At 43.4% G+C, this 16,193-nt stretch overlaps 1 protein-coding gene across 1 annotated transcript in view; it reads right to left on the bottom strand.

Annotated features, from left to right (window-relative positions):
* Positions 1-15,659, bottom strand: part of LOC142313192 (vomeronasal type-2 receptor 26-like) — a 121,834-nt gene extending 106,175 nt beyond the window's left edge. Inside the window, exons 1-4 of the mRNA XM_075352406.1 lie at positions 15,622-15,659; positions 14,776-15,052; positions 1,208-2,008; positions 134-349 (exon numbers count right to left, since the gene is read on the bottom strand). Coding sequence (XP_075208521.1) covers positions 134-349; positions 1,208-2,008; positions 14,776-15,052; positions 15,622-15,659 — 1,332 coding nt within the window. The remainder of the gene's footprint in view (positions 1-133; positions 350-1,207; positions 2,009-14,775; positions 15,053-15,621) is intronic.
* Positions 15,660-16,193: the final 534 nt, after the last annotated feature.

Genomic DNA, 16,193 nt, shown 5'->3' with positions numbered 1-16,193 from the left:
TATTAGCAAAATCCTGTTGACAGATTGCATATAAGATATTAGAACATGACAGGTTTATAATGGAAGCTTAGATAGAAAGTAAGAAAATACTGTTTGCAACATAAACGTTTTACCATATATCGAAGACACTTACTCTGTTATTTTTCCATATTATGTTCTTGTTGTGAAAATGGAACTTTTCCTCTTCATGGTAATAGTCCCCTACTTTCTTAAAGTTTATCTCTAAACCTTTCATAATCAAGTTCAATATTTCTTGTGAATAGTTTCCGTAGAGTACCCTTTCCTTAGTGAATGAAATCTTATCTCCATTGTGATCCAAGTAATTAATCTTTTTAACAAAATGCTTCATCTTTAAAAGAGAAACATGAATGAAATTCAAAATGAATGAAAAATATCCAAAGCAACAAATAACAAGAGTCCCACAGAGCTTAACACCTTTCTATTCACATCATTTTTTGCATTTGGCTTTCATTAAGGATATTACCGTAGACTGTTTTGCTTTACAGCTTCTTTGCTCCTCCGTATGTAGGTGGCGGCAGAAAGTATTAACTGAAAATCACCTATAGATTCCTAGTCATCTCATTCTGCAACCAGCTACGTACAGTGATATAAAGAGGCCTCAAAAGTGTTGACCGATTGCAAACATTATTGTAGGCCAAAACAATTTAATTTGTTTATATCATTTAGGTCTCTTTCACACGTCCGTATAAAACACATATGTTTTTCCATGGAGGTGTAAAAGGTGCTTATGGCCCTCTTTGTGCTGTAATGTTTGGCACACGACTGATCTCTGTGTGCTATCCATAATAACATATGAAGAACAGGAACTTTATGCTAACCTGTCCCTGGTGCTGCTCTCCATGGTGCTGATATCTCCAGTGCTGTTGTCTCTGGCCCTGCTGACTCCCTCCTGCTTTTACTTCCAGGTCTGCAATGCAGTGAATATTCATGAGCATAATTAGCCTGGAAGCAACAGACAGCAGATGCCGGAAACAGCAACACTGGAGAACGTGAGTATAGAAAATTATTTTTATTTCACAAGCACGTGTTTTCTCCGGTACATGTCACACTGATTTCACACAGATCACATCCGTGCAGGCCGTGTGACATCAGTGTCACCGGAGAAAAACAGTCATTTCTACAAATTCTGAAGTTGATTACAATTAATATTAATATTTTTCCATTTACTGTAACTGTAATACATTACCAGATGACTGTAATCCTTACTTCTGGAGCTTGTAAAGTTCAATTTCAGATATAAATTCATGTTGTGCAGAGCATGAGCCAAGATAGACACTGCGGTGTAAATAGCGTGGTATGATGAATGATTCCAGTGGAAATCTAGAAGTCTGACATGATGTTTTTTATCAGTGCAGTTTTTAAGAGGCATTTTAAAAAACAATTGTAACATCTGAAGCTTAAAAATATTTGGAAGAGAACAATTTCCATGAAAGAAGTAGATGTCTTCCAGTAGAGGATCATTTGGACGATCAATCAGATTTACGTCTCTCAGAAATATCTCAAGGCCGGGGACTGAATTAAAATGTGGGAAAAAAATAAAACTACAATTGGTGGCTTTGAAGAAGAAATTTAACAAATGGAAGTTAGTAAACCATGACTCGTTGAAGATCAGGGTTAGCTTCTGGTGGATGACGTCTGTGTGTAATAAGCTAAGAAGAGAATAAGAAAATTGACTATAGATTATGACAACTTCAGATTTTGACCTCTGAATCACATTTTGTTGCTCCTCTAATTTTTCCTTGGATATTTTTAGAACAAACTCAATGCAGATTCCATCACTGGACAATTTTTTTCTCAATTGCCATAATCCCGATTCTTCGCTACCACTATCGTCTTGGGATATAATAACACCAACAAAGTTCCATTCAAAATATTGAAGTAGAGATGAAATGGCTGCAGACCAAAAATTCTCGTTTTGAAAAAATGTAAAATAGTTTGTTAGAGAATTAGTGTTCACTTTCATCAGGTTAGATGATCCATAGCTGATCTAATGGGGTTAAGAAAATTGTGTGAAATAATTCAAATTAGTAATAAACGTACAGGAAAATGCAATAGTTAAATTAAAAAGGACCGATAGAAAAGATAATAGTCCCCAAAAGACTTATAAAAGCTACAGTGCTGTGCAAAATAATTGGGACAAAAAGCATTTTTTAAGTAAAATCGTAAGTTGGTTGCCAGTCAGTGATTCAAACCAGTTTAACTGCTTTGAAAAGGGAAATGTGGAAGAAAAAGGAAAACGACACCAAGAACTGATAAAACACTTATCAGAAATAGTAAAATTAATGCAAGAAAAACAAGTAAAGACCTCCAGAGAGACTTGTTCGCTGCAGGTATTGATACAATATTAGCAATTCGACTGTACGGTGCAGGCTTCTGGCAGTTGGTCGGAGGACAACAAAGCCATTAAAGAAACAACTTCTGACATCTCCAGTGAAAGCAAACAGACTCGCATGGGCAAAAAAATATAAATCTTGGACAACTAGCCAGTGGAAAAAGGTAATTTTCAATGATGAAACCCATCTTTTTGTTCAAGGGTACAGAGCAAGTGTTTGAAGAAGCAAAAATGAACCATTGTGAGCTTATCATGTTCAACAAACTGTAAAACACCCTCAAAAACAGATGTTTTGGGGCTTTTTTACAGCTGATGGTGCAGGGAGTTTATTTCCTGTTGATGGTATGATGAATTCATCCAAATACATAGACATTTTAAAACGTTTTATTGTGCCATTCATGCGTAAATTTGAAAGGACATTCCAACAAGATTTGGCTCCATGCCACAATTCCAAGTGTGTGAAGAAATTCCTGGAAGAAAATATAGTAAAAGTGCTGGACTAACCTGGCAATTCAACAGACTTAAATCCTATAGGAAATTTGTAGAGCATTGTGAAGAGATGTCTTGGCAAAATAGACTGTACAACCAAAGAACGCATGATAAACAGCGCCATACAAGTGTGGCTACATGATGAAGAATTTTTGCAAAAACTTGGTAGAATCAATGCCAAAACGCATTCAAAATCTCATATCTGCTAAAGGAGGATATATTCCTTACTAAATTTGGTATGTAACAGTGCATTATAACATTTTATTATTATTAAATATTCAAAAATATGTTTTTTTTGTTTTCTCCCAATTAATTTGCACAGCACTGTAATAAGCAAAATAGAAAAGGAAAAAAAAAACAACTGCAATGGCATATATATGGGAATAATTTAGAAAAATCTATCAAACTACTGTACATAAATAAAGAGATCTTTATTGGTAACAAAATATAGGCACATTTTACGAGTCACTAAATAAACTATGCACTTTAATATGTAGTGACATAATCATGGCGGGGACCCTGCCCTCATGCACTCTTATTCTATGGTTCCAATTCCATACGTGTTGGGATCCATAAAAAATCTATACCGGTCTTTATTCCGGTTTTCTTATATTTCAGTATGTGGTTTTTATTAATTCCAAAACCTCAGGGGTTCTTATTTATAAACTGAAAAATCTACTTAAAACGAAAAATTGCTTATGGGTCAACAAAGCCTTCTTGGAGCGTTATCAAATTAAAGGTCTTATACCAATGGGCCTGTGCATACATGTGTTTTCATCTTTCAGGATTGATGATGATGACTAGTGGCGAGTGAGTGTGCTCGATACTTGATCGAGCATTGAGGTGCTAGGAACGCTTGATCGAGCATTGAGGTGCTAGGAACGCTTGCTACTCAATTGAGCATCCTGTTGCTCCTGGTGCCATACTCGAGTTCCTGTCCTACATGTTTCCAGGCTGTTCTTTATCCACTAAACATGTGGGGATTCCCTGCCAATAATTATAATGTTGTAGCCATTTCGGTTACTGGCATTACTGCAATTGGCAGGCCGCAAACAGTCATAGGGTCTATATAAGACTCGGTGATGCCTTGTTCGGAGCACTGTACCACAAAAATATTATAGGTGGAAATGGAAGAAAAGGGTTAATCTGTGCTGTTCAAATAGCAATGTACCCAGGGGATCCACAGTATCAAACGTAGTAAATAGCTGAATCCAGGCGGAAAGAAAGTGCAAAGATATAGGAGACCTAAAACATAACTTTTAATAAAGTGCAGCTAAAAAGTGAACCCAAGCTCACTAGGGGTGAGTAAAAACATGCAAACAGTAGCAATGATCACACTCATGCTACATATAGGGCCAAACCGTAGCCCAAGCCACCTCACCACTGGTAATCCAATACGGCAATACTGTCCTCAAACCTCATTGAGAATGCCACCCAAACGGGTTGCCAGGGTTTAGAATGACTTATCAAATGGCACACTTTTCCTTCCCACTCCTATAACAGGGGAATCACAAACTAAAGAAAAGTGTGTCCAGAATGCACAAAGATGTATTAGGTATACGGGTATCGTAATATAATTAAATCCCAGAAGGGAACGATCTTACCCGGTCTTGCAGAGATGATAAGGGCAACTTTAGAAAGACATCAAGGCTTCTGGGGGAGCTGTCCACCAACTCATCAAATCCCACAGATATGCCACGGAGGGGTCACCTCCATATAAACAAGAAAAACTCACTTCCAACGCGTTTCATGGGGAACAATCATCAGGGGAGTCCACGTGAAGATTATTGGGTACGGCCCATGTACATCTTATGTGGCCGTATTGTCATGCCCAAGAATACTCTAAATTAAAACAAAAATACAATTTAAGCCCAAATAAGCATATAGGGCAGGCCTATCTTACTGCCCCATTCATGAAACACTCACCACACATAGGCGTGCATGAGGACAAAACTTTTTCAAAAGTGTCGCGCTCAGCGTCCGGGAGCAGGCTCCCTTTATAACCCGGCGCATGTGCAATGCACTGTAATGGCACCAATAGGCTTGAATGAGTCCCTGTCCTTCACGCCCTTCCTGTAGGAGCACCTTAGTTTTCAGGGTAAGTATAGGAGGGAGAGACGACGGCTGAGTGGGGGCACCATGGGCGTGGGGTATACTAGGGTGCCGACCCCCACATGTTAGGTAGGGTCATAATTTTCTAGGGAGATTCCTTAGTCTGCACTGTAGTTCTCCCCCCCCTGATGTTTATGTCTGTGCCCACATACATTTGCTCATGTCTTACTGGCCTGTCCTCATTAGGTGTGGATTCCTTTTTTCCCCCCGCTCTGGACGCATTTGGTGGTCCATATGGGGATTACCTGGTGTAGGATAGATATAAACAACAAGGCATATTGATGGTCCATCGTTTTCCTAAAGTATCGCGATGCATTCAGACATTTATCCATATGTCGTTGCCTCTGTATACAGTGGTGCTTTCCTTGTTTTGCCCTTTATGCCTCAGCCCTCAGTAGATGTATATTCTATAGCTTATCATTGTTGATTTCGTTCAAAAAGCATTTCCTATTATCTTCCTTGTATGGGACTGTTTCTGACCTCTTTTTTATTACCAACTGAGAACAATAAAGGCCTCCTATGCATTGGTCTGTGTCTGATTAATATCAATATACATACGCTGCCGGTAGAGTTACGTTTACCCACCATGTTTGGGCCCTGAGCCGGCATGGTTTCATTGCGCAATAACGCTATGCTGGTTGAACCCGAACGTGTTTACGTTGCGATGGCAACGCGCTCTGTGTTCTATTGTGTCTAACCAGCGTGTGTCGTTCTCCAGGATGTGACGTCACCTGGTGAGGCTGTGTTCACTTCGTTGTGACGCGGAGACTGATGACGCCTGCTTCCGGTCCTGATGTTCTCTGGGAAAGCGCGTCACAGATCATTACTGTTCCTTTGCGCATGTGCTGGGTTATAAAGGGAGCCTGCTCCCGGACGCTAAGCGCGGCACTTTTGAAAAAGTTTTGTCCTGACGCACGCCTATGTGCAGTGAGTATTTCATGAATGGGGCAGTAAGATAGACCTGCCCTATATGCTTATTTGGGCTTAAATTGTATTTTTGTTTTGATCTAGAGTAATTCTGGGCATGACAATACGGCCACATAAGATGTACATGGGCCGTACCCAATAATCTTCACCTGGACTCCCCTGATGATTGTTCCCCATGAAACGCGTTGGAAGTGAGTGTTTCTTGTTTATATGGAGGTGACCCCTCCGTGGCATATCTGTGGGATTTGATGAGTTTGTGGACAGCTCCCCCAGAAGCCTTGATGTCTTTCTAAAGTTGCCCTTATCATCTCTGCAAGACCGGGTAAGATCGTTCCCTTCTGGGATTTAATTATATTACGATACCCGTATACCTAATACATTATTGTGCATTCTGGACACACTTTTCTTCAGTTTGTGATTCCCCTGTTATAGGAGTGGGAAGGAGAAATGTGCCATTTGATAAGTCATTCTACACCCTGGCAGCCCGTTTGGGTGGCATTCTCAATGAGGTTTGAGGACAGTATTGCCGCATTGGATTACCAGTGGTGAGATGACTTGGGCTACGGTTTGGCCCTATTTGTAGCATGAGTGTGATCATTGCTACTGTTTGCATGTTTTTACTCACCCCTAGTGAGCTTGGGTTCACTTTTTAGTTGCACTTTATTAAAAGTTATGTTTTAGGTCTCCTATATCTTTGTTAATCTGTGCTGCCAGAAGAAGATCACTGAAGCTCAATGGTGATTTAAGATATTTGATTTTATTGTTCAACGCGTTTTCGGAGCTGTATGATTGAATGAATGTACATTAGTGATTTTTGATCCTGAAAAAGTCATACAGCTCCGAAACGCGCCAAACAATAAAATCGAATATCTTAATCCCCATTGATCTTCAGTGATCTTCTTCTGGAAGGACGGATTAACCCTCTTCTTCCATCTTCTACTTCTTTCTACAGCAGCCTTCCTCAGCATATTGGTTATAGTGGTTGTTAGAGTTGAGCACGGTTTGCGGTTCGAGGTTCTCCAGTTCGCGGCTCGAGTGATTTTGGGGGCTGTTCTAGATCGAACTAGAACTCGAGCTTTTTGCTAAAGCTCGATAGTTCTAGATACGTTCGAGAACGGTTCTAGCAGCAAAAAGACAAGCTAATTACTAGCTGGCTTTCCGCTGTAATAGTGTAAATCACTCTGTGACTCACACTATTATGAAATTTCAGAGTATAGTGTGCGGGAACAGCGCATTCAGATCACTGCTGTTTGGATAATGGCGATCGCCATTTTTTTTTTTTTCCTTGTCTTCCTTCCATAAGCGCGCGCGTGTAGTGGGGCGGGCCAGCATGTCAGCCAATCCCAGACACACACACAGCTAAGTGGACTTTTAGCCAGAGAAGCAACGGCATGTGTGGTAGGATGTCCATGTCACATGTCCCTGCATTATAAAACGGACATTTTCCTCCAGCACGCCATTATCTGCCTTCTGCGTCTTGGTGTCAGTCACCGCTGGCGTAGCTCCTGTCTCCGATACTGCTGTGTACGCTCTATACACAGCGCTATACAGAATAGGGATAGAAGTTTCTTTCAGCCCTTGTAAGGGCTAATACCGGCAGGGTCAGAGCCATAGGTGACAGTCAGGTCCGTGAAAACAGATTTTAACAGCTACACAAGATGACAGCGTCTGTGTAGCTAAGGTCAGGGATTTCCTCGCTGCATTTCCCCATTAGGAGGGATAGAAAGGCAGGCTTCCTTTCCTCTATCCAGAGCCACAACCCTGGCACTGTACCCTCCTGCCCTTTGCACACTCAAACTCATTGTTACTAAGCTATTATACTAGCAAACACTGAGTAAACTTAGTGGCATCCTAAAAGTGGCTGTTGGACTTCATTATTATCCCACTGGTGCAAAGCTATTTCTAGCACCTCTGCATGACACCCTCCTGCTCTGTTTTTAATAAGCTATAATAATAGCAAAAAATTCTGCCATTTAGTGGCATACAAAAAGGGGCTGTTGGACTTCCATTAGTGTCCCACTATTGCAAATCTATTTCCAGCACCTCCGCATTGCACACTCAGACTCATTGTTACTAAGCTATTATACTAGCAAACACTGAGTAAACTTAGTGGAATCCTAAAAGTGGCTTTTGGACTTCCATTAGTGTCCCACTGGTGAAAAGCTATTTGCAGCACCTCTGCATGACACCCTCATGCACATTTTGCTATGCTAATTTTATAGCAAACTCAGGGAATTCCTTGCTGCATTTGATCATTCGGAGGGATAGAAAGGGAGGCTTTCTTTACTGTCCTGGTACCCACAGAACACGGCCACTGTACCCACCTGTCCACTTTTGCCACGCTATTTAATTTGCCCAAAGAGCTGCCTCTTTTTCTGCCTTCCTAAAATTGTCTGTAATACTAAGTTAGTGTTCCTTTGCTGCCAAGCAAGGTACAACACATGTGCATTCTACAATCCTTTCCATTTCTGGAATGCAATTATTAACTGCAGGTAGTCCAGCCAATCTGTGACGAAGGTGCAGGTGTGGATATAATGTAACCTGCATCTAATGTTGGTTTTCTTGATGTCTGACAGCTCAACAATACCTTCTGTTTCAACTTCCAAAACAAGTGATGACCTGCCAATCACACTCCCTGTTGCGGGTTAAGGAGTGGAAGTTCAGTGTGAAAAACCATGTGTGACTGCTGTCCCCACAGTCACAGAGGATGAAGCGCACGCAGATGCACTTGATGGGGCAGGCGGTGGTTGCACAGGCACGCTAGGCCGCATTGTAGCACAGTGAAATTCACATTGCGACTTATGCTTCATTTTAAGTCGTGTACAGGGTGGGCTCCCCAGTATGCAGCAAAACCAGGCAACAGGAAAAGGACTCTAGTCAGTTGGGTTGATAAATGATTGTTTAACTTTACCAAAACAAACAATAACAACCATGCATACAATTTAAATAAATGAACAATCTATTCTGTTGCCTACTACCTGCTAATCCCTCTGCGTAGCAGTAATTGTGTGTTTGTGCGTGTGTGTGTGTGTGTGTGTGTGTGTGTGCGAACACGACTTACCAGTGGCGCATCACAAGAGCTTTCCAGTTATCTACCTAAACATAGACAAAACACATTACCCCCCCTGAATACCCTTGTTAGCTGAAGCCTCACAGATAAGGCAGATGATAACAGTGTGAATGCAAACCACACAGCTCTGCAACACAGTCATGGAAATCTTGAAAATCAACAGTCCATGCAAACATGTGTCGCTGTCCCTCTATGATTTAAACTGTACGTGACAATTTGACAGTGCAGAGGCAGCAAGTCTTATTGTCTATAAATAGTCGGCCTACCCAGAAGAGATATGTGTTTTGCTAATAAAACAAAGTGTTGCGTGCCCGCATTATTGTCTGGGCACAGCCTACCGTACCCGGGTACTGTGATGTCCAGTTGCCAGAAATACAGACTTTACGCTCCTCTCACGGTAAGCAGTATAGACAGCACCGTAAGAATGTTAGTCTGTGGCACAGGATGCTGCTCACTGGCGTTACGGTACTCCTCACCAAACTCCAAAATGACTCCCCTCACAATTGAACGTAGTGTTTCCGCGGTGGCTCCTTGCTGTAACACACACCTTTTAGCTTTTCCTTCTGTTCATAGACAGCATCGCCAAGTCCACACCCGAAGAGCAATTTCTCCTCCACGTCTTAGTGTGGAGAGGCAGCTAGTGCGCATGCGTGTGCCGATTTACCCCAGCCGCAGCCTAACTACAGTGTTTCGCCTAGTGAGTATGCTCAGCCTGACTGTGCCATTCCTGAGGCTAAAGCCCGCTACACACGCTTCAATATATCTCACAATCCGTCGTTGGGGTCAAGTTGTAAGTGACGCACATCCAGCATCGTTTGTGAGGTATCTGCGTGTGACAGCTACGTGCGAGCAGGATTGAACGCAAAACCGTTGATCGCAAACACCGTATCTTTGTCTAGAATTGAACGTTTTGTTGCACGAACCTAGTCAATTGTAACGTGTGACATCCCTCATACGATTTTGGTGTCTGAGGCTATGTGCGCAGGTGTGCGCTCTGCACCGCAGCTTAAAAAAGGTTCACTTCAGAGCGCAGCTGAAAAGCTGCGTTCTGAAGCGCCTCACAATGTCTGTCATTCACTAATCTCTGTCAGTCGGTCACTATCTCTGTCCCTCACTCTCTCTCCATGTCAGTCTATCCCCCTCTCTCATATACGCACCGATCCCCGATCCCCGGCGCTGCACGGCGTTCACACTGCTCCGGCGGCTTTTACTGTTTTGAAAAAGCCAGCCGCCCATTAAACAATCTCGTATTCCCTGCTTTCCCCGCCCACCGGCACCTATGATTGGTTACAGTGAGACACGCCCCCACGCTGAGTGACAGGTGTCACACTGCACCCAATCACAGCAGCCGGTGGGCGTGTCTATACTGTGTAGTGAAATAAATAATTAATTACAAAAAACGGCGTGCAGTCCCCCCCAATTTTAAAACCAGCCAGATAAAGCCATACGGCTGAAGGCTGGTATTCTCAGGATGGGGAGCTCCACGTTATGGGGAGCCCCCCAGCCTAACAATATCAGCCAACAGCCGCCCAGAATTGCCGCATACATTATATGCGACAGTTCTGGGACTGTACCCGGCTCTTCCCGATTTGCCCTGGTGCGTTGGCAAATCGGGGTAATAAGGAGTTATTGGCAGCCCATAGCTGCCAATAAGTCCTAGATTAATCATGTCAGGCGTCTATGAGACACCTTCTATGATTAATCTGTAAATTACAGTAAATAAACACACACACACACGAAAAAAATCCTTTATTAGAAATAAAAAACACAAACATATACCCTGGTTCACCACTTTAATCAGCCCCAAAAAGCCCTCCATGTCCGGCGTAATCCAGGATGCTCCAGCATCGCTTCCAGCGCTGCTGCATGGAGGTGACCGGAGCTGCAGCAGACACAGCCGCTCCGGTCACCTCCACGCAGCTAATGAAGACAGCCGCGCGATCAGCTGAGCTGTCAGTGAGGTTACCCGCTGTCACTGGATCCAGCGGTGGCCGCGGGTAACCTCAGTGACAGCTCAGCTGATCGCGCTACTCACCTCAGTTGCTGCGTGGATACTGTGTGCTGATACTATGCGCCCTTGTTAATCCCTCTCCCCCACCATGACTGCCGCCTAGGTGCCGCTGACCATCTGGACCTCGTAGATCTTGTTATCCCTTCCACATATGACTCCTCCTGTACTTCCTCCCCTTCCTCTTGTCCCAACACCTGACTCCGAATAATGCTTACAGTGTGCTCCATCATGTAGATGACCAGAATTGTCACGCTGCCAATGGCATTGCCAGTGCTAAACATCTTCGTCGACATTTGTAAACTGTGTAGAAGGGTGCATAGGTCCTTGATCTGACACCACTCCAGCAGCGTGATCTGCACCACCTCTGGATCAAGTTAGTCCAGGCTATATGTCATAACGTATTGCAGCAGGGTTCGGCGGTGCTGCCACAAATGCTGCAACATGTGCAGATTCAAATTCCTGCGTGTCAGCACATCGCATTTCAGGCGTTTAACCACCAGACCTAAAGACTTCTGGAGCGACGAAAGTTGTTGAGCTGCTGTGTACGAACGATGGACGTGAGCACATAGCGAGCGTGCCCGCTGCACAAGGCCATGTAGGCTGGCATGGTGTTTTAAAAATTGCTGGAGAATTAGATTCAACACGTGAGCCACACAAGGCACGTGTGTCACATTGTCACGGCGAAGGGCCGCACCCATGTTTGCACCATTGTCACACCCGGCCTTCCCTGGCTGCTGGTTGAGTGGAGACAACCATTGATGAAACTTGGTCTCCAGAGCTAACCGTCCACATCTTCTCAGCGGTGTGACTCACATTTCCCATACATTTCAAAGTAAACATTTGACCGAATGATGGCATCGAGCTCTGCTGCCAGCATAGTAAGGAGGTGTGTGGTTTTCCTTGTGTGCAGTTACAAGGAAGGGTGCCCTGTCCACACAGGGTTTGGGCCGAGGTGAAGGACCCACACGAGGTTGAGGAGGCAGAAGCAGTGTATTAACTTCTACATACAGAGGAAAGATTGATACAACTCGTGGGGACAGCAAGACTTGTACAGCAGACCCTTCTCCATCTCTCCCCATAGTAACCCATTGCCCAGTCAGCGACATGTAACGCCCCTGTCCATGCTTACTGGGCCAAGTATCTGTGGTGAAATGCACCCTGTCACACAATTTCTCAAAGAAGCGGTGATGTTTGGTGTGACATGCTGGTGTAGCGCGTGCACGCCTTTGTTGGAGAAGGAGTGGCGCCTGGGCATCGGCTCTTGGGGCACTGCGATGGGCATAAGGTCTCGAAAATCCTCGGTTAAAAAGGTTGGAAAGGAAGCATTTTGGTAGCCAACAGTTTGCAGATGCTGAAAGTCAAGCTCTAAGCCATGTCATGCCCTTCTAAAAGCATGTAAAACACAGTAAGGGGACTCTAACCGCAGTCTCCCTCGTTTCCACTAATTGGGCCACACACACCCCACTTGACTGGCATCAGTTGACCCCCATTTTCAAGATGAAAAAGATCCTTTGCATGAAGCACTCTCAAAAATACGTGTGCCTTTCACCTCCCCTGGCTGAGCCAGGGGAAGAAAAGTCCTCTGAGAGCCATGACTTGTTCATCTTGGTTCTTTTTTCAAAAGCGAGGGGACTCCAACCACAGTCTCCCTCATTTCCACTAATTGGGCCACACACACCCCACTTAACTGGCATCAGTTGACCCCCATTTTCAAGATAAAAAAGATGCTTTGCATGAAGCACTCTCAAAAATACGCGTGCCTTTTACCTCCTTTGGATGACCCAGGGAAAGAAAAGTCCTCTGAGAGCCATGACTTGTTCATCTTGGTTCTTTTTTCAAAAGCGAGGGGACTCCAACCACAGTCTCCCTCATTTCCACTAATTGGGCCACACACACCCCACTTAACTGGCATCGGTTGACCCCCATTTTCAAGATAAAAAAGATGCTTTGCATGAAGCACTCTCAAAAATACGCGTGCCTTTTACCTCCTTTGGATGACCCAGGGAAAGAAAAGTCCTCTGAGAGCCATGACTTGTTCATCTTGGTTCTTTTTTCAAAAGCGAGGGGACTCCAACCTCTCCCTCGTTTCCACTAATTGGGCCACACACACCACACTTGACTGGCATCAGTTGACCCCATTTTCAAGATGAAAAAGATCCTTTGCATGAAGCACTCTCAAAAATACGCGTGCCTTTCACCTCCCCTGGCTGAGCCAGGGGAAGAAAAGTCCTCTGAGAGCCATGACTTGTTCATCTTGGTGAACGTTAGTCTGTCCACATTGTCAGTGGACAGATGCATGTGCTTAGCTGTCAGCACACCCCCAGCAGCACTGAGGACACGTTCCGAGAAAACGCTGGCTGCGGGACACAACAAGCTCCCCAAGGCGTACGTGGTGAGCTCAGGCAATTTATCCAGATTGGAAGCCTAAAAATGAGCAGGGCTCAAGTTGCACAGTAATGGGATCGACATTCCCTTGCATATACTCATATCTGTGTCTCCTCCTCTTTTTCCTTGTCCAGCTCCTTTGTTTTCGCATGAGTATATGTCCTTGTCACTTTCCCATGTGTTTGTGTTGTGTTGTGAGTTGTTTGTCACCTTTTGGACACCTTTTGAGGGTGTTTTCTAGGTGTTTTTATGTGTTTGTGATTGCCTGCCATTGTTTCCTATGCGGTTCGAGTGGTTCGTCGAACGTTCGCTGAACCGAACTCGAACGGGACCTCCGTTCGACGAACTGAACTCGAGCCGAACCATGGCCGGTTCGCTCATCTCTAGTGGTTGTGTCTGTAACACAACCGCACCAGGTTAGTGCACCTAATTTGATTCCTTCTGGTACCATCGGATAAGACACCATCTGAACCCCCGCCTTCTTTGTCATTTCAGTTTTACTACACAAAAATATGGTAGGGAGAGCTTTTGCTGGAGAATGGATAGCATGTTAGAGTGATTCTAGTCTTAAAGTCCTTGCTGCTTAAGCATAAAAAATATGCTATGTTTTCTAATAATACTGATCCAAGCTGCATTTAGTGTAGGGCTAGATGCTGGAGAAGGACCAGCGTATCATAGACCTGCAGGCAGGAAGTCTAGTCTTACCAACCTTTCTGCTGCTATGTAAAAAGTCTATTGTATTCTCTAATAACACCTTGCTTAACTGCAATTAGTGTAAGGAGAGCTGGTGGAGAAGGGATTGTGTATAACAGGCATTTAGGCATTGATTATTGACTTACATTCTTTGCTGCTGCTAAGTTAACCAAAAAAAGACCATTTCAGGGGCAATTTAAATCTATTCTATCCTGAAATCATACAGGTGTTAGCTGCAATTACTACATGGAGAGCTGGTGGAGAAGGGATAGTGTATTATGGGCATCTAGGCAGGGATTCTAGCCTTAATGCACTTGCTGCTGCTACATTAATCCAAAAGTCCTTTTTCAGGACAATCAACCTAGCAGGACCGGTGGTGAGGTCATACCCATGTGACAAGAAGGTGCGGGGCCTTAGCCAATTAAGCTGGATACCAGGTCACATGGGTATGACCTCATCACAGGTCCTGCTAGGTCGATTGTATTATAATTATAACAGGGGGAGGGGATACTATGAACACAACCCAGATATTATCTGATCCTCAGCTGCTGTCACTCAAGAAGCTGATGATTTTATAAACTTTACTTTTTTGTATTTCAAAACCTAAACAACTGAGCTGACCACTACAGGTATGTATAGAATCAGCCTAATAGTGGCAATATAGCACTGGCTATAGATTGTATAGGAAAATCCTGGTGATTGGTTCCCTTTAAAGAATTGTAAGATAAGACTTACCTTTGGATGATTATATAAATTCAAAACTTCTGTTGGTTCAAAATTCTCACGGATAAAGCCAGCAATGTACCCGGGGTGATTGCAGGAATAATTGGGGACATCATTTTTCTCACATGATAAAATATCCAGTATTTTCTGAAAATAAGTCATCTTATCTCCACAAGTATCAAACACAAGATACCCTAGCGTAGTATTAGGAAGGAGATTTGGGTTCTGATTCACCTCATTAACAGCATAAATTAAAGTGAGGAGTTCTGTGTAAATCTTTGCATCTGGACTGGGAAACAATAGAAAGAGCAAACATATCTTACCTTATTTATTATATTTCTCTTTTATCCTTTAAAGACTGAGACATTTTTTTCAAGTTTTTTCCTACTTTTAGTCCAAGAACCATACCTTTTCTATATATTTCCGTCAATATAGCAGTGTGAGGGTTGCTTTTTGTGGAATGAGTTGTACTTTTGCATGTCAGCATTCATTTCATCATATAATTTAATGGTAAGCAGGACATTTTTTTTCCAACTGTTGCAAAATAGAAAAAAGTGAAAGTCTGTAATAGTTTTTTGGGTATTTTTAGTTCTAGCATTCATTTGATCATAAAACTGAATTGGCAATGTGGTTCTCCAGGTCTGTGTTATGTGACTATGAGAGGAGCTGCCGCTGCAGAAGGTCTCTCTTCTGGGGCGGATGGTAACGCAGCTTGGATGTTGCAGCTCTCCACAGGTAGAGCTAGGCCCTAGGAAGGATGATGGTGGTAATAGTAGATGATCGCACCAGAGCGCGGGGCACCGGCGCCGGCAAGGATGGGGACGACACCAGTAATTGCGGTTCAAGTTCTTTACTGACTGTAATATCGTCTCCCTTGGAGTGCCACTTTCCGCCATGATGAGCCACGGCCGATCGCAGATAATTCGGCGGCAAGAACCGGTGTTGTGGACTGTGAGCCCTTACCTCTTGTGCTGTCTTAGATGAATCCCCGTTGCATATAGCTTTACAGAGACTCCTGTCTTGAGTTAAGTTTCCATCCCATAGAGCAGGCTGTCACTTGTCAGTTTAAGGAGACTTACAGATAATGCAAATATCCTCTAGAAGGTTAAATATGCAAATATTCTATCAGCATATTGGGTATATAGATTAAGTCTTGCCTACTTCCCAATGGCTTAAGCAGTGAAATGTTAAATACTATAGTAATCTTGGAATCTGGCATGTAAAATGGATTGATTCCTTTCTACCTGTGTAGGCTCTCTTAAGGAGAGCCAACCAGCAGGATTTTCCTGTTTAAAATAATGGCAGTGCCATAATAGCACTAGGATACTGAATCCAAACATACCTGGGGTAGAACGATCGGATGCTTGGTTGCTGAAATAGCTGTAATCAAAGTTGCAGAAATACATTCAAGTTTGTTTTATGTGTGCAAC

This window comes from Anomaloglossus baeobatrachus, chromosome 1, assembly GCF_048569485.1.
Source record: "Anomaloglossus baeobatrachus isolate aAnoBae1 chromosome 1, aAnoBae1.hap1, whole genome shotgun sequence".
Taxonomy (NCBI): domain Eukaryota; kingdom Metazoa; phylum Chordata; class Amphibia; order Anura; family Aromobatidae; genus Anomaloglossus; species Anomaloglossus baeobatrachus.
Note: the sequence above shows the minus strand (reverse complement) of the source record. Positions and strands in the feature narration are given on the sequence as shown.